General features: G+C 47.4%; 2 protein-coding genes across 3 annotated transcripts; one reads left to right on the top strand and one right to left on the bottom strand.

Moving 5' to 3' along the window:
- Window positions 1-48: 48 nt before the first annotated feature.
- CYB5RL (cytochrome b5 reductase like) lies at window positions 49-11,377 on the bottom strand. 2 transcript variants are annotated; one of them, XM_071750081.1, is made up of 7 exons: window positions 11,310-11,377; window positions 9,894-10,083; window positions 8,822-8,970; window positions 7,618-7,705; window positions 4,379-4,483; window positions 2,525-2,728; window positions 49-896 (listed from the first exon to the last, which is right to left on the bottom strand). In XM_071750081.1, exons 2-7 carry the CDS (start codon window positions 10,068-10,070, stop codon window positions 693-695), a joined length of 927 nt encoding a protein of 308 aa, XP_071606182.1. In that variant the 5' UTR covers window positions 10,071-10,083; window positions 11,310-11,377; the 3' UTR covers window positions 49-692. The 2 variants fall into 2 exon arrangements, with proteins under 2 accessions (XP_071606182.1, XP_071606183.1); XM_071750082.1 differs by lacking the exon at window positions 11,310-11,377 and adding an exon at window positions 10,175-10,461.
- A 215-nt stretch (window positions 11,378-11,592) lies between these two features.
- MRPL37 (mitochondrial ribosomal protein L37) lies at window positions 11,593-15,683 on the top strand. Its single transcript, XM_071750079.1, has 7 exons — window positions 11,593-12,002; window positions 12,172-12,355; window positions 12,871-12,986; window positions 13,476-13,661; window positions 14,026-14,183; window positions 14,687-14,890; window positions 15,458-15,683. Exons 1-7 carry the CDS (start codon window positions 11,627-11,629, stop codon window positions 15,533-15,535), a joined length of 1,302 nt encoding a protein of 433 aa, XP_071606180.1. The 5' UTR covers window positions 11,593-11,626; the 3' UTR covers window positions 15,536-15,683.
- The last annotated feature ends 2,422 nt before the right edge of the window (window positions 15,684-18,105 follow it).

Raw genomic sequence — 18,105 nt, 5'->3', positions numbered from 1 at the left:
GAAACCCCAACACGGAATGAAAAGGGAATGAACAGAAAAACACAGAGGTGTGCAGAGAGGCTCTATTTCCAGGTGTAGTTAGTAAACACAGCAGTTCTATGAAGGTAAAAGGTGCAACTCCTCCTCTGTACTGGTGTGTAACAGGGCAACTGAGGCTCAGAGAGCTTCAAGTGGCTTGCCTGGCATCACCAGCAAGATAATGACACAACCAAAGCAAACCCCCAAGACCCCAGTGCCAGGCCAGTGCTCTGCTGTTCCCTTGGCCATGCTGTCTTCTCTTCCAGGACAAGATCTCTCCTCTGGACAGGTAACAGGGCACAATCCCACTGCAGACTAATACAGACTGCAAAGCCAGACAGTGGTTTGCATATTACAGCAGAGCTGTGCACTTGGATCCTTTTTAGTACCCTCAGGAGATCTCTCTGTTAGTACCACATGTGAAGACCTCCATTACCATTCCCACGCTGTTCCCTGAGGTGTGGGTGACTGCAGCAGCCACTCTGGAGTGGCACCTGATGCTTAAAACACTCTCAAAAGTGAGAATCATGCTGGAGACAAATACTTCATCCAAAGGCTTATGAAAGTACAGGCACAAGGAAATCAGTCTATCAGAATGTCCTGTTTTGAGCAACATCTGCAGAGAAACAATGACCAAGGTTTGGCCTAATGTTCCTCAGGTCAGAAATATCCTGCTAAAAAACGAAACAGGAATTTTCTTCAATTCCTGCAGCTTTCAAATATCTGCTCATATCTTCACTGAATGCAGAAGAGCCACAGATGAGTACAAATGGCTTTCTTCGACAGGAATTTACCACTGTCTTCACCAAGTCCTCATTGAGACGACCAGTGTATGTGTTTTCCTGGTAGCTCCAAGGAAGTTTTTCCAGTGATGTTTCCTGAAAAGACAGAAGGTTTAGAGTGTGCCATGTTAAAGAGGAGAGCTGATAGCTTACAGCCTGATCTCCCCACTCCCCTCAGAGACAGGATGACTGTCACCCTCCTGATTCCATCTGGGTAGAAGTGACCCATCCCACTGAGGATGGGCTCCTCATCCAAAGCCCAGATCAAATCTTTCCCTGTCACAGGACCAGACTGAACAAAACCAGAGTGTAACTACTGCCAAGAAACACTTCAGATCCTTCTCCTTTGAGAACCACTTGCCACCGGGCCTTTTTTATTCCCAAGTCCTAAATCCCAAGTCTGTTCCTTTCCCTATTGCTCTTCCATTCCCAAGTTTCTTTCAGTCCCATCTCCCTTGACCACAAACTGAAGAAGCCATCTCTGCTCCAAACACAGCTCTGATCCCATGAGAAATGTTAGACCCCATGGTGTTAGATCCAATGGGGACTCCCCTTCTGCTATTAATTAGAAGCAGAAAGTGCTCAGATGTGGTGGTGACAGGCAGCAGAGTGAAATACAGAGACTGAGACATATAATCCTAAAAGGGAGGATGCTGGACTCCAACCTGCTAAGAGAAGAGAAGGAAGGGAGAGATGTACACAAGGGGCAGAGAGTGTTGACAGGGGTCAGGTTGGTTTCTTGCCCTTCACTGATTGAATTTCAAGACCTCTTCATGCTCCTGAGACAACACTGTCCTGAAAAGCTCTGTCACCAGAGACAGTCACCAGCTACACTCTGCAGAGCAGCTGAGGGGGTGCCCACATCACAAGTACTTTTCTTTACACCCAGTCTCAACTTGCTGAGGCCATTTGTGGAACATTATGTATGAGGCAGACCCACCATGAGAGATACAAAAAACGATTCATCTGAGAAACTAAAAATGCAATGGGATTCATTCCCTTAGCATAAATAATTCTTTCTATATCCTCCCTGCAATGAATCCTCATTTCTGAGGGAAATAATTTTTAACTACCAAATCTGTGCAGAATACAGGCAACTTTGGGACCAAACAGAAATGAAAAAGACTGCTCAAAATGTAAGACCACAGAGAGGTATGCTCTTATCCCATGGATTTGGCAGAGAAACTAATTTTACAGAGGGGGAAACAACTTTAATAAGTTCAAAAATGGGTCAGCTGGGAAAAATAATTGCTGGGAAGTTGGTGCTAATATTCCAGAAGAACAGAGTTCTAGCCATGAGCGATGAATGATAGGGGACAGAAAATGATAGGAATATCTGTGCTGAAGTTAAAAACAGGCTAAGGCACTGGTATTGGGAAAGAAGAAACAGTTTATTTGCTGTGAGTGTCTGAGTCAAGCTTTCCTTGCACAAATGTTTAGGTGCAGCAACAACTGTCTGAAGTGGGAGGGAATAATCAACAGTGACTATTAATCCATGGGCCCATCCCAACAGAACCACTACCCAGGAAGTAAAGAGAAGCAATGGTCACTTCCCTGAACTTCTCCAGCCTGGCAGCAGCTTTAAGAACAGCAGATGCTGGATCATAAAACAGCCCCAAGACTGGAAAAGCATTAAGATCACACTCATGGAAAAGCAGAGGAGGCAGAGGCTCATCCAGCACACAGAACCCTCACACACACATGCTTCACATCCATGTATTTACCTGGCTCAGGATGTAAAATATTCTGACATTCCAGTATCGAGCCAGATCCTGGAGAAGAGGTTTCAAATAAATGTTGTCAAATGTTTGGAAGCAGCCAACCAGAGTTACAAAGGTTTCATCCTCTTCATCCCTTGTTATGGACTGGAGGATGGGAAGCATTGGTGCAAGGCCAGTCCCAGAGGCCAGCATGAGGAGTTCTCCATGCTAACAAGAAAACAGGGAATTTTGTGTGAGCTGTGGTGACTGGAAACAGATGTGCTTGTGGTCAGCTCCTCCTTGCTGTCACACTGGTACAGGGTCCCTGGAGAGAGAGCCTATCAGAAGGTCACGAACCAATAAAACCAAACCTCAGAACATATTTTTTTGCAAAAGATTAAAGATAGCACTTTCAGGGTTTACATACCAACTATAATGAAATCAGATTATATCCAATTCATCCTAACTTTAGCCTTCATTTCAGTTCATTTATATTTCAGTTTCAATTCTTCAGTACACTTTGCTGACCCACTGTGTCCTGTCTTCCCACTTGAAATGCTCCCTTTGCTCATCTCAGATGCTGCCAAGCACAGACCTGACTCTTCTCTGGCAGAAATGGTTTCTTCTCCACCCTGATCCACCTATCTTCCCAGTGCCTGATCCCACTTTTCTCTACCAGCAGCACATAGAGCTTCCCACCTGCAAGGGGGGACATTCACTCTACTCATGATAGGGATGCTCAGGCAGTGAGGTGCTGTGTGTAGGAGGACAGGAGGTTCTCAGCACTTTCCCCAGCTGCCCACCAGTGCACCAACACCAGAACTGGGATTTAAGCTCCTTCTAAGCCCTCAGAGGCTGTCCGTGCTCTGTTTGGACTGGGCAGTTTATTGAGAATGGATCTGATCAGCCTGAATCCCAGTCTAATTCTATTCTAAACAGATAAAGGAAAATATTACTACAAAACTAATATTTGAGACCTTTGTTAAAATTAATAAACAGCTCTTCTACAACAAGTTGTTTTAAAGACTGCTCAGATGCTTTGCAAACCATATGTACCCAGGTCACCCTGAGCACAGCCAGGGCATGACTGCCCTGTTCTTTCCCAACTGATTGTCTGGAAGCTTTCAAGATGAGAAAGGAAGGGAATAGTAGCCTAAAACAGCAGGGAGAGTATTTCAGGAAGCAGAACACAATTGCTCTGCCTGGAGCTTGGCCATTATGATGTTACAGCCTTATTTTTGTTGGGGGGAGGGAGAAGAGAGAAGAAGCAAGGCTTTGGGATCTTAATGACCAGTGTTTCAATTTTGCTCTTCATTTGAAAGGTCACAATTAAGTAACTGAATTAATGTGTGAGAAGCCTTCCCCTGAAACAGGATCTGCCTTTCTTTGCACTGAGCCTGGTATCAGCAGGTGAGATCAACATTTCCAGAGGGGCTGGGTGATGTGACACCCCACTGGAGCTGCAGTTCAGGGAATACCCAAGAGAAAAAGAGATCAGCACCCTCCCCTTCACTCGTGCTGTCAGAGAACAGTGACATGGTTCAAACGAGGCAAAAACTGCTGCTCATTGCTGGTGTAAAGTTAAGTCCCTTTTGTTACACACATCAAGAACTTCCAATGCAAGTGATGAACAGGAAGCCTTGCTATTATTTTCCAGTCTCCTGCCCACCTCCCTCTCCTCTTTCTTCTTAAGTATTCTGCACTTCAATACAATGTACTTTCTCCAGTTGACTGCCAGTGCTGGAGCATTGCAGGGTAACCCAGGAAGTCCCTAAAATAATCATGAAAACAGTAATCAAATGGATGTCTTCTCTTTAGAGCATTAAACAAAGCTAGCTGCCACAAGCTGAAACATCCTATGTCTCTCAAGGAACTAACCTTATTAGGTTGATATGGGAACCCTCCAAACGGCCCACGCCAAAAGACCATGTCTCCTTTTTTCCATGTTTTTATGTATTGTGACATTAGCCCAGCTTCATAGCACTAATAAAAAACATTGCACAAAAGAAAAGAATAATTATACTCTGTTGGAAAGTTTCCCAGCTTAAAGTCAATTATAAAGTTATCTACATTTAAACAAGAAGGGAGCAAAAAAAAAAACCACTTCATGCGTTTAAAAAGAAAGATCATTCTATTTGAAAAATAACTCTAAGTTATACCCAAAACAAAGAGATTTAAATTAAATCATATTGGATCCATTCCAGCTTGACTATAATGTAAACACAACCCACTCTCATGCAGTCCAAATTTCCAAAACTGGAAAAAGCTTATCAGAGTTCTTGCTTACAAAGCACACAGAGAAGAGAGTCTTGAATGCAAAGCACAATCCAAGCCTTCCAGTGTCCTCCAAATTGCAGGGTATGGGGTCTGGAAATGCCCTCTGGTTACTGGTAGTTACATAAACACTGCACAGCTTTTGCTTTATTTTATTTGCTTTATTTCAGTCTCTCAGATGCAGTGCTGATGCAATTAGTGACCCGAAGTCAGGTTTCTAATTTATAAAACTCTTGTTTTCAGAGCAGATCATCTGGATGCTAAGGGATGCCTTCACTTTTTTTTTTTTTTTTTTTTTTTTAATGTGTTAATTTGGGCCTCACAGAAGAAAAACATTAACAAAATTTGCCTTGTTTTCTACCAGGCACAAACAATATTATCTAGGCTGCAGGAATGTTAACCTCACTCATGGCTGGTGAGGAAGGGTTGGGTGCTGGCTAGAATGATGGGAAGCAAGGAGAGGCTGGAAAATGAAGGGCTCATCCAAGCAGCCTTGTTGCCATGTGCTGTGTGTACAGCCTGGATCTGTGACCATTTTATGGTTAATGAGAACAGTCACAGCCACAGTCCATGGGGTCTGAACAGAGAACAAGTGCTGGGCCAAAGAGCAGGAGCAGATAAGCCCAACAGCTGCAGCAGGCAACTGGTCTGGCACTGGGGAGATGCCACTGATCAGCCTGAGGAAGAGCAACAGAACCAGAGGTCAAAAGATGGGATGTGATAGAAGCCTTCAAAGAGTCCAGCCCATTCAAAAAGAAGTGTATTTTGGGGTATTTTCTGCACACACATTGGAGAGAAGCCCAGCTCCACACCCAGTGCCTTGGCTGGCCACCAAGCTGCACTGCAGGCAAACAAAATTGGAGAACCACAAAGGAGGGAAGAAAAAGTGAGTGAGTTAGGGGGGGGGTGTGTGTGTTCTAATGAAGAACACAGATGCTCCTCCCCTCCTAACAACCTCCCTTAAAAAAAATACCTGAAGTATTAAGAACAATCAGCACCAGTTGTTACATTCAAAAGGTAAATGCATTACCATCCAGGCCCTGAGTTGCTGCCAGAAACATTTTGTGTTCAGAGGGCTCTGGGCTTGAGCTGAGTCTTATGCAGGGAGTGTGCAGCTGCATCAAAGGAGCAGTATTTTATACCTGCTTTTTTCAAATAGAGAAACACAAGGCAAGAGAAGAAAAGTCAGCCCCACTTACTGTCTACTCCCAGTGGACCAGGGTAATAGAAACTAAAACAATCCTCCTTTCACCAAAATGATTTCCAAAAACTGAAGGGAGAAGTGATTGAATTTCAAATGAATTTTTTTTTTTTTTCTAAATAAAAAGAAAAAAATAATCATCTCCTAGGGGAGAACTTCTACACCCAGTTTTACATGGAGAGAAAGCCTAACATTATAAAATCACTCAAAAAGAGGGTTATGGTCTGTAAATGGCAACTCCCTCACTCCTAACTGTAGTATCACAAATGCAGAGCTATAATAACAGGAGACACAAGGGTTTGAACAGTGCTTGGATTGCATAGTAATAATAATAATAATAATATAGCACTTTCCAAAATTGCCCGAATAGTGTGAAATACACCACAACCTACAGAGTGAGTTATAAAAATGGCTGCTTTACACTGGGTGTTACCAACCTCTTTTGTCCCTGCCAGAGAATAACTATGGCTCCCTTTGGGATGAAAGGTTCTATATAAAGGAGAGTTATCATTACAATCATTACTATTATTATTGAAATGCAAAACCTGTGAGTAATAAGCAAGTATACATGAAATTTCACAGTCATCCTGCAAATGTATCCTATTAATGCAACTCAAATGTAACATTTCTCTCCCCTACCACACACCAATTGCCTCAAGAATGGTGAAATGACCCTCCCACGTGTGCCCTATAGAAGCTGTATGCTTTTCTAAAGAACAGGGTTTGTGCTCAAAAGTATAATGGATAATAAGCCCCAAAAATGTGAAATCCAGGAAGGCAAGGACAAGTGGTCATTCTCTGCAAGCCACTTACCCAGCACTCTGAATTTCACACCTATCTGCAGTCTGAGTCTGCCCTGAGGAATCACTAGTGACACACAAACACACTATCAGAAAATTTTTCATCAATTCAATACTCTCCACACAAAGCCATCATTTATGAGGACCCTGCAGACTTTATTCAGACAAATTTCCAGCCAAGTTCTCCTGTAGAATCCTCTCGAACTCAACTGGCATTTTGTGGTAGCCTCCTGAAGGACCAGGACACTTGTCCATGGGCCACCTCTCTGCCCCATGGGCCACCAGGACTCTCTCAGGCTGCAGGCAGCTCCAGAGCTCTGCCCACACACCAGAATCAGCTGGAAATGGTCCCTCTGCCTAGAGTTTTAACCAAACTTAATTTTATTTTTTTTTCCTGAGGGGCGTTCTTCAAGTAAAATACAGTAAAATACAGGGAGGATAAGGGATGGGCAGAGAATTCCCAAAATCAGTGGTTGACCTGGGCTGACAGCTGGGTGGAATTTCAAGGACACACTGAAAAGGCAAAATGAATCCAGGGAAGTGGAACAGGCACCTCTTCCCAGCCTGGTGGCTGCAGGGCTCCCCAGAGGCTCTCCCCAAACGCTTCACAGAGCTTATGCTGCAAAGCACTTGTTTGTGTGTCACCTTCCTCTGCTTTCAGTTTTGTGGGGAAAAACTGCAATTTTTATCAGCAAAGCACAACTGCTTCCAAACAACACAGAAGCAGTCCATGGGGGATTTGAAAAAGTCTCACTCAAAGCGTTGACAGCACGCTGGGTTCCTCCAGAAACCACAGTCCCCAGCACCTTCAACTCTGATCCATATGGTATGGGCTTACTTACTTTAATTAAAACTTCAAAGTACCCTTCTGCATCCCCTGGGCTAATTGGAGTGTAGGCTCGCTGGACCTCCAAACCATTCACCACTCCTCTGAGAAGAGAAATAAGAGGAACCCATTGTGACTTGGGCCACTGAGATGAGGAAGGCAGTGGCCCAGCCTGTGGACAGATGGAAAATCTTTCCCTTCCAGAGGTGAAAATCCAGGAGGAACATCAGGGCTCAATGTACTTTTTGTTATCCGGGTGGTAGCCCCAGCTGTAACAAACATTCGCCTCCTGGACACATCCCTGGGAGGATGTTTGAGCAGCCAGAAGTGCAACAGTGACAAAAGGGAGAGTAAATATTTTCGTGGATAAGTTTGCTGCCCCTTCTGGGCTGGGATCTGCTTTGCCTTCTGTGTTTGGACAGCATCTGGTCAATAAATACTGAAAGCCAGGGCAGAGCTGTGACCTGAGGCCTTGTCAATATACACTGTGTTTTCCTGGAGGTTTTCTCTTTCCAGAGAACATATCCACCCTGCTCCTCACTACTGACCATGGCACCTGATGGAAGTGACCAAACCTTTTCCTCTGCTGCATGATGAGAGATGAGAAGGGAGAAGAATGTCCTTTAGCAGGCAGACAGCTGCATGCATCAGCTGTTCAGGTACAAAAAACATCAACAGATACAGATCAATGGCACCAGAACACCAGTTTTCTATCTGCAGTGATCACCACAGATGGCAGAGAGAAACATAAACTTTTCCCAAGTGGCTCCTTTCTGGCAAGCAATAAACTACACAGGAGGGTTGTTTTGCTAGAAATCAGTCAGGAAATGCCTGGACACCAGGGGGGTAACACCCCGAGTTCTGAATTACCCCAAGATAGCTAAAGTTAACTAAAATGCTGAGCTGTCTTCATCCCGACATGCTGGAGTAAATCATCTCTTTTAACATCAATTCTCTGACTCTTTCTGCAAATGGATTTCCTTAATCACACCTAATTCTTTCTGACCCACCAAGGAAAGGCTAAGGCTGAAGAAAAATACAGCTTTGGAATGGCTTTTACAATAAAATTAGCAGCCCTAACGAGCTCACAAGTTCTTTCATTTGTGTCATTGCTGAGGTAAAGGAATTACAATTTGCCTGGTATGAAGCTTTTGTCTACTGACAAAGCCCCACGTATTGGGTTACACAATGCAGACTGTTTAACTCCCAAGGAACAATACCTTAACACGAGATGTTGTCCTAAACTCAAGCACAGGCTGCTGTTTCCTGGTAATTCAAATCTGTACTGGTAGGTGTCCTCTGTTAGCTGCTCCACGGAGCTGATGTTGAATGCAGTAAATGTTTCTGGATTCAGCTCTGAATTATTGCTCTGCAAGAACAACAATAAATAATTAGGTGGTTAGATGGTGTCTTTTCTTATTTCATTTTTCTTTGGAAGCAAAGAAATGCCTGTGCTAATTTAGTGCTGGAGATACTCAGGACTCCAGAAGAACATGTATTAAGTGCTGAGGCCCAGCACAAATTTCAGCTCTCTGCTGATTCATTACCATGTTCTGTGGCATGCACTTTGGGATCTCACATTCCCCCCACCCCCACACCTCTTTCTAAATTACATTTTTTACACCTTACAGCAAGGTCATCCTGTTATGACTCACTGCAATCATTTTCTCATGTCTGGAAACAAACAGAAATAACACTGCTAGAAGAGCTGAGTGCTGCTTTGGGGGCAACTTTGGAACCTCCCGATGACCACTGTGAATGGGAAATATTGCTGGCTGTTTCAACGCTGATCATTTCAGCTTGACCCAGCATACTCAATCTTATGTAGAAGGGCCTTGGCAAGCTTAAAAATACACTCTGAAGACAACTACTCCACCACACACATCACAGCTTTTTTTCATCCTCCAAGTATGAATCTAAAGAAGATCAGGAAGACAGAGTTTGCCCAAGGAAAACGTCAGAGAAAAGGGTGAATCTTTGTCCCTTTCACCCACTCCCACTTTCCCGAGAAGCTGACTCTGCCTGCCTGGGGTACCTCAGCAAGGAGAAGCTGCAGACCCAGGGCTGTAACGTGACACCAGGGCGAACTCGACACTTGGAAAATCACATTACAGTCAAAGGGAGAGAGGGGGAGGGTGGTTGCGAAGGCAGAGTTCGGGGAACCTCCTTTACAGCCTCCTCTTTAGACATCCCTTTAATCCATTTGCTGCGTCCCTCCCCATCACCACAACCCCACACGCTAACAAGTAGGATCAAAGCACTGGCTCTAGGATGTGATGAAGATAAATGGACCTGCTCCTTCTTTTCCATGAGGAGGCTTTTGTCTTGCTTTGCTTTGGCCCTCTCCCATTGTGCAAGCTCCTTCTCAAACACATCATAGATGCAGGGTTTGCAGCCACTGCCGCAGCACTGGGATGGAGAAGGTTCCCGGGGTTTGAGAGCCAGCCAGTCATCTTCAGTCATCTTCATTTCCACTCATTGTCTGCAAAACACAAGCCCTGCATCAAAACCAGCCCGATGATGAGCTGTACGTGCCCATCAGCCCAGTCTTATTTGGAGAAGGAAAGAGAAACCTTTCTCAAGCATCTTCCATGTGGATCTGGGGTGGCTCTGAAGACTGAAAACCTGTGAGCTGGTTTGGCACCTGCAATACTCCCTATTCTTGTTCTATATTCTTCTTCCACTGCTTGCTCCCTCTGCCTGGTCTGGTGCAGGAATGCCAGAGATGGCAGCTCAGCCTCTGCTTCCCAACCAGTGCCACCTCCAGCAACACCAGCAGGCACACACTTAATTCCTGCTTGTTCTGACCTAGTGATTTCCAACAAAAACAAGCAGCCTGGTCACCTGGAGGATAAACATCTGAAAAATTTGCAGCTTGGTCCAGAAGAAGAACAAACCACAGCCCCTGGGATGCGACAACTGCTTTGAAACAGGGGGAGGGCAGTGACCTGCAACTGGGGCTGGCAGCCAAGTGGGACTGGAGGCCAATGTGGTAGGGACAGTGGTTATAAGCAGATTTGAGCCTGGCTTTACACACAGACGTGTGGGAAAGCGAAGGAGAGGCAGTGTGATTTTTTTATTTTTTTTTTTTTTATGCCTTAGTGCTACCCTCGCTTCAGACACAGCCCTGCTCCAACAGAAGGTTCCTCCAACCCCAAACCACGCTGCAGACCGCTCGGGGACTCGGCTATTTTTACCCCAGCTCCCTCCTCATTGCATCCCCACCCCCAGCGCTGAAACAAAAGGAGGTCCGGAGGAAATTATCAAGCCAGGGGTGCCGAGGAAGAGGGGAACGCTTTACAACACACCGCTTCATTTCCCAAGGGAATTAATGAGCCAAGCTTCACCCCTGCCACACGAACGTGCTCATTCTGATGTTACGGACAGGACGGAACCAAAGGCTCCCAGCCCAGGCCGAAGCTCCATGACCCCGAGCGGGGCCGGGGACACCGAGCACCCACAGCCCCTCCGAAGGCTGTGACGCTGCGAGTGACCCCGACCAGGCCGTGTTGGAGCCCGGAGCAACCGGGATCAGGGTTGGCCACGATTACAGAGCTCGCACCACCTCAGCCCAGGGCAGACGGAGCGCCCCGGGCCCCGCCGCACACTGCGGGTCTGCAGGCCCCGGCTCAAGGGTCGCTCTCCCAACTCTCCCCTTCACCCCCCGCCGCACACCAGAGGGGAGGCGCCTTCCGCCGCCCCACTCACCAACACGGCCCCTGCCCTTCACCCCCACCGCCGCCAGGCACTTGGCCGACCCTCCCTTACCGCGGGGGTGGCAAAGGGCTCCTCTCTCCCATTGGTCGCCGCTGCTGTCAATCACCGCGGGGAAAGCGAATGAGGAGTGGGGGGCGTGTAACCCCGCCCCCACCCATCCCTCTCCCGCCGTGCTGCGCGCGCCAAGATGGCGTCTGGCGGGCGCTGAGGCGGCGGCTGCGGGGATGGCGGCGGGGATAGGGATGGAGATAGGGATGGGGATAGGGACAGGGATAGGGACAGGGATAGGGACAGGGATAAGGACAGGGATGAGACGGGCGGGGGCAGCGCGGCGCCCCGGCGCCCTCGCTCTCACCCTCCTCACCCGCGGCATCCTCACCCGAGCTGAGCCGCGTCGTCACCGCGGGCCGCTGCCCCGTACACCTTGGACAACCCGCGGGCCGCCGCCGGAGAAGCTGGCGCAGGCGGTGGAGCGGCGGCCGGTCCGGGAGCAGGTGGAATTGGACACCATCACCTACGCCGGGCGCCAGCATTACCTACCCGGGCTGGCCCGGCCAGTCTTCCCTCCCTGGGACCGCGGCTGGCACGATCCCTGGCACTCCTCGGGGCCGCGGTACGAGGAGATGCCCCTGTACCAGGAACGGGGATGCTTCATCTGCCACCAGCGCGTCCGCATGCTGGAAGGTACCGGCCCGGTCCGGTCCGGTCTCCGCATCCCTACACGGAGCTTCACCCGAGCGCTCTCCCTCCGCCTCCAGCCAGGGTTTCTCCTGGCACAGTGTGTGGAAAAGTGGGGGTGGGAGGGGGATGGGGAGCCCGTGGTTGACTCGATTTTATGGTTTTTTTTTTCAAGGAGTTCGCCAAGCTCGGTGGCTCACCAAGACCAAGCTGGTGGAAGGGCTCCCTCCGGCCGTGCTGAGCATTGTGGAGAACCCAGCTCACCATCTGGAGGGCCTGGAGGAAAAGGTGAAGGGTGCCATCTCCCACGCCAGGTTCTGGGACACCACGGAGGTGGCTCCCAGGAGAGAACAGTATTGGTAAGTCTTCAATCCAAGGGGAAAATGGCTTTGGCATCAGTGGTCATCAAGCACATCAGCTCTGAGAACCTGAGTCTTCAGCACTGCCAAGAAAATTCCCACCTAGGGTTGCTGTTCAGAGATCCACTTCCCATGCAGAGGCCTTTGTATCAGCTTGGAAAAGAAACAAGAGTCACCAAAAACTCACATCTGAATATTGACAGGAGTAGCAGTTTAAACACATACCCTACACTAAAGCTTCTTTTAGGCCAAGGTCTGTGTTCCAACTTGAGACCAACTTCTAGCTGATGCAGGATGTCAGTTTCTGAAATAAATAATGATAAGCATCACCTCTGCCCACTTAGAACAGGCCCTGTGTGAGGATTATTGGTCTGAAATGCCTTAACTCATGGGAAGTGTTATGCCACTGCATGTTTTATATACACTAATGTTACAGCATTCATCTCCCAGAAGCATCTGCCCACCATCCTAACGACATTTTTTCAATGTAACTATTTCTTTTTGTCCTTGGACAGCCCAGTGCTGTTTGAAGACTTGATACATTTATGTCGGTCAATGTCTATGAAGTATCCTTCTCTGACTAAAAGAATGTTGGCTCGGAACTACAGGATAGCAGCTACATGGGAACGAGGTCAGTTGCTGCTGGGGTGGAGGCACGTAGCTCTTTTCATTAATAGAAGAGGGGTGACAAAGCTGTTGGATTTAAGGCTGAGGACTTGGGGAAAATTAAACAATTCCTGGAATCCAGAAATTCAGTTTTAAACAGGGCTGTAAGGATGAGCAGCCTTGGATGTGGTGACAGGGTGCTTGTCCTGAGAAGATTGCTAAGGTGCTAGACAATATTGACAAGTGGCAGGAGGAAAGAACCAGCACCTTAGGACTCATTGGTTTTGGTTTGTTTTTTTTTTTTTTGTACTGTTGTTTTTCTACATCTGTTGAGAAGTTAACAGCAGCCATTAACATTGGTATTTTAGAAGAAGAACCTACAGTGAGCTACTCTGAGTTTGGAGGTGAGGGGGAGAGAATGAGCCTTGCAGAACAAGGATGTGCTAGAATGCTGCTGCCCAAACCCTATTCTTATTTCAGCAATGTTTGAATGTAGCCTCATTTCCCTCCCCAGAATCCATCCTCCTTCAGGTCCGAGGCCTGAATGGAATCCTTATGAACTCTATGACCCCAATACCACCAGTAGCCTCCAAGGAGGAGATACTGGCCACTGAGGAGTATGTTCTGGAGACCTTTTATCCCATCTCTCCTACAATTGATCTTCAGGAAGTGAATGTGTACAGACAGCTCAACAACACAGGTAAACCCCACTGTCAGTAGTTCAATTTTCTGTCCAGTGAAGCATTCAAGGTAACCTGGAGTCCTTACCCTTCTCTGGGACAGCTGTGAGTGTGGGATTGATGGGAAGGAGAGGACAGGAGCTGGGACAGGAGCTGGGACAGGAGCTGGGACAGGAGCTGGGACAGGAGCTGGGACAGGAGCTGGGACAGGAGCTGGGACAGGAGCTGGGCAGTGCAAGTGGTCCAGACCTGTGCCCTAAGCAGGACTGCGGAGAAGCACTTGATTCCCATCAAATTAACAGTGCATGAAGATACAGGAGAAAACACTGGCTGCCTGGGTTCTTCCTGAGCAATTCCTGACATGATTATCTGCCATTCATTCAGGTTTCCAAGATGGTTATCCATACTCCCATCCTCACACTCTGTTCTTCCTGGAATCGGCCAACATCCGTCCCGACAGGTTCAGACCAGAACAGCTTCGTGCCAAAATGCTGATGTTTGCTTTTGGCAATGCTCTGGCAAAGGCTAAAGCCCTCTATGGGGTATGTATTGGAGACTGCTGCTGACTTGCTGGGCCTCTGCTCTTTCTCTGAACCTGCAGCTAGTGAAAAGAGTCGTGAAATTCCCTTGCTCTGGCAGGTTATGGTGGCTTCCAAACCTTGAGCCAGTCCAGAGGTCTGGCTCTAACCTTCAGCTACAACTAAAGTCTTCTAATCTAGAGAAGCTCAGCAGTGAGAGTGTTCATGATGTCACACACTGGAGTGGTACTAAGTAGGAACCAGGGAGAAGGCCTGGGTGTAAAACTCTAACCCCATCCCACATCTCAGTATGTAAATTGATACTTCATTGCTGGCTGAAGGAGGAATTTTAATTAAAATACAGAATCTACATTCAAAACTTGTTTGACTAGAGTAATTTTCTGGGCAAGGTCACAATACATTTATTAAAATCTTGGCTTTAAACCAAGTAGAAGATGCAGAATCAGCAAGAACTCACACAATTTCTGTGGTAACTGCCTTTTTAAACTTTCTCCCTTCTTTCCTAGAATGAGCCCAAGGTTTTGGAGCAGCCAGTAGTGGTGCAAAGCGTTGGCACAGATGGCCAGCTCTTCCAGTTCATGGTGTTCCAGTTAAATACCACAGACCTTGTCTCTAATGATGGCATTAAAAATCTAGTCTGGATTGATCCTGATCAGAATCTCTATGAAAAAGCCCAGTGTGTTCCAGAGATCAAGAAGAGAGTTGTTACGGTAAGCAAACTTAGCATTTCCCAGGACTATTTCCCACTTTTTCACCTCTACCAGAGGTTCTGGAGCTGGTACAGAGTTGCAGTGTGGGTTTAAAACCAGTTGCAAGGCCCTGGCACCTGCCCTGGCCTCACCCTTCCTTCAGCAGGTGTTTGTGACAGGGAGCTGAGCCTGCAAACCTCATGCCAGGCTTCGTGTGAACTCCTGCATTAAGATATCTACAATCTACCAGCTCACAATACACTGGTTTTAAAATCAGCTCCTGCTCTGATGGAAGGAAGTGGTTACACAAAGCTGTCAGCTTCAGTGTGGAGTAAACAGAGCAGGGTGCTGTCAACCCTGGTTACTCCAGGAGGGCAAAGGGTTTGATGCCATCTGAAATGTAGCCCAGCAGAAGTGCCCCACACACAAACCCATCTGGGTAGAGAGAGAGAGAGAGAGAGAGAGAGAGAGAGAGCACAAATTGGAAGCTACCATGCCTGGAGTTGTATTCAAGGGTATTTAAATGTGTTGTTTGTCTACATTAATCACTTCACTGCAAACTGAGCATCCATGTCTTTTTCTCTGCAGAAGCCCACTGGAATATATGGCTTTCAGCCAGACACATTCAAGAAGTTTCTGGCACTGTATCTGCATGGAACTGTGTGAAATTCAGCTCAAATGAAAATACTTCACCAACTGTACCTGCTGCTTCTCTTGGCCAGAGCCATCACATAATTAAAGAAAGGTGGATTAATTTACTTTCAAAAAAATAAAATATATTGTTACTGAAAGAAAAAAGAAAATTTAAACTAAATTGTGTGCCAAGAAACTCTTTCATTTTAGGGTCTTACCTCGACTGGGGTTAGAGGGAGTCATCAAATGCATCCTCCTGCACTCTTCCACTGCTGCCTAGAAAGAAGATAAGCCAGTCATTATTCCTCTGCACAGGCTCTGGGTCTCTGTGTGCTTTTGCACAGAGCAAGACTCAAACCTATTTTCCAAGGCTGCTTTGAGTAGCTCTGAATGCAGCGTGCACAGAAGAGGCTTACAAAGCTTCAGGAGGGGAGCCTGAGGCAGGAGCCTTTTTCATTCTGCCTGGCTTTTACTTTGTTTTACTCCTGGCTGCTTTGGGATACGTGGTGCTGCCCTGTGCTCAGTTCCCAAAGCACTTAATCGGTGAGATTGCTTTGTTGGATCTACAGAACCACAGTTCTTTTATCCCTCAAATCCTGGATGAAGAGACCTGCCCATTTTGGGAAAGTGGTGTAGAATGGAGCAGGAAAAACTTCGGTGCCTGGTAGCTGGTATTGGCTGCTAAAAACACAAAGGAAGAATTTTCTTCCTGCCACACAGAGTTAACTGAGCAGGAAGCATGTTCTTTTTAAGATGGGGAGGATTAGTGGGGGTTTTGTGTAATGGAGGTTAAATTAGCTCCAGCCTCATGTAGAATGTTCTGCACTGAAACCCTCCAGCACATGGGGAGGAAAAGGACATCCCGTGCTGCTTGAAGGTGTTGGAGAACACATTTCCAAGCAATAAACCTCATTTCAGTGTCTGGTGTCAGAATGGTTTGGGTGTGTTGTGATGAACACCATGGCTGGGTGCTCCTGTCTCAGTCCATCACACAGCTCTACCCAGCAGGCTTCAGAAAAACAGACTCAGTCAAAAATCCAGATCCAGTTGCACCCTATAAATGAGGCTGCATCAGCTGGAAGTTAAAAATCAACAAATCCCACAATAGTTAGGGGAAGATGCTCAGAATAAACAATCTACTAAGTGTTGCCATGATCTGAATCACATTAATTCTGCTTGCTCCAGTGTCTCACTTTTAGTGATCAGGGTGAACAAAAAGCAGAGCACAGAATTGCTCTGTTACCCTCCCTGCCACCTGCCCAAGGGAAGATAAAGGGAATAAGGAAGGGACTTAAGGGTTGGAAATTGAAACTGGAACAGGGGAAGGGCAGATAACACGTGGCCCAAGGAACAAACATACACAAACCCCAATCTCAGTGACTGCAGGGACTGGTGTCAGAAGGTCCCTTGCATCAGGGCTGATTCAGGGGTGTCCACAGCTCTTCCCAACACCCAGTGGGTGCATTGCATGCATGGGTGCACGTGGCGAGTTGATGGAAAAGTGGGGAACTTTCCAAGACCTCTGAGCACAGTGAAGCAGCAAGAAAGAAGGGAGAAGGAAGGGGGTTGGGATTCTGGTCCTCCCAGCTTTTATGGAGTATGGCAAGAGATAGGGACAGTGACCCCTCCCTGTTCCATCCCTCAGTATCCTAAAAACCCTCTCTCTAGGTCCTCGTGTGGGTGCCATAAAACTACCCTGTCCCAGTCAACCTATAACCTCCAGGGCTGCCTAGTTCAGCTCATAGCTTTGGATCTGCTCAGATCCAAGACCCACACCCAGTTATTTAGGAATATTTTTTACCAAACTGCAGAGCCTGTCCCAGTAGGTGGTTCTTCCTCGGGCTGCTGGCTCTCTGCTATGTCACACGGACCCTGCTGAACAGCTCTAAGGCAGCAGCCCTCAGACCCTTCACAACCCCTCACCCTTCCAGCTTTGGGTCATTAACCCATCCCGGGGAGGAAGCCCTGCAGGGCATTCAGGAACATTCCTGAGCAGAGTGGATTTGCTAAGGAATTGTGGCTGGAGGGTGGCTGTGTTGGAGAGGGGAAGGAGTGGGATGCCTCTTGTGCTTCTAATAGGGGTGAGAATCTGGGAAGATGGTCTGAAGTCCCTTTAGATGCTTCTGCCTCTCAAAGATGTCTTTGTTAGGACAGGCAGTTGAAGGGGAGAAATGAAGTGAAGCTGAGCAGAAAGGATGAGCACACAGAGAGATAGACAAAGGCAGAGGAAAGGTCTGAAAAACACTGGAAGCAGTAAGGCATGGGCCAGGCAGGAGGGTTCAGCAGGTTACAAGAGGCACCAGGAAGCTGTGTGAGACAGAAGCAGGCAGGACTGGGGCCCTGGCTTGCTCAGGGCACAGCTGGGCTCACCTGGGGTGAGGACAGGAGCAGGATTCCCAAGTTGCTGGAAGGAACAGCAGATCCTTGTGCTGGCTGGGATCCTCTGAGGCTCAGGAGGAAAAGTCCAGGGGTGCAGGGCAAGGCTCTCAGCTCAGCACCTGGGAGGGATGCTCAGGTTGGTACCCTGGAGGTACAAGGGCAGCCAAGGTGTCCCAATGGTCTTCCCAAGCCCGTGTGGTTCCCCAGTTCATTCCTCCAGTGTG

This window comes from Heliangelus exortis, chromosome 8, assembly GCF_036169615.1.
Source record: "Heliangelus exortis chromosome 8, bHelExo1.hap1, whole genome shotgun sequence".
In the NCBI taxonomy this organism is placed as follows: Eukaryota; Metazoa; Chordata; class Aves; order Apodiformes; family Trochilidae; genus Heliangelus; species Heliangelus exortis.
This window is presented reverse-complemented; position numbering and strand designations above follow the sequence as displayed.

What these genes read in the sequence shown, in the direction of transcription:
- CYB5RL (XM_071750081.1), bottom strand. Translation starts at nt 10,070, where the DNA reads ATGAAGATGACTGAAGATGACTGGCTGGCTCTCAAACCCCGGGAACCT. An exon ending in GGACAACATCTCGTGTTAAG is followed by an intron (nt 7,706 to 8,821) that starts GTATTGTTCCTT and finishes TTCTCTTCTCAG; the next exon opens with AGGAGTGGTGAATGGTTTGG. An exon ending in ACTTTGAAGTTTTAATTAAA is followed by an intron (nt 4,484 to 7,617) that starts GTAAGTAAGCCC and finishes GTTTTTTATTAG; the next exon opens with TGCTATGAAGCTGGGCTAAT.
- MRPL37 (XM_071750079.1), top strand. Translation starts at nt 11,627, where the DNA reads ATGAGACGGGCGGGGGCAGCGCGGCGCCCCGGCGCCCTCGCTCTCACC. An exon ending in CCCAGGAGAGAACAGTATTG is followed by an intron (nt 12,356 to 12,870) that starts GTAAGTCTTCAA and finishes GTCCTTGGACAG; the next exon opens with CCCAGTGCTGTTTGAAGACT. An exon ending in TCAAGAAGAGAGTTGTTACG is followed by an intron (nt 14,891 to 15,457) that starts GTAAGCAAACTT and finishes TTTTCTCTGCAG; the next exon opens with AAGCCCACTGGAATATATGG.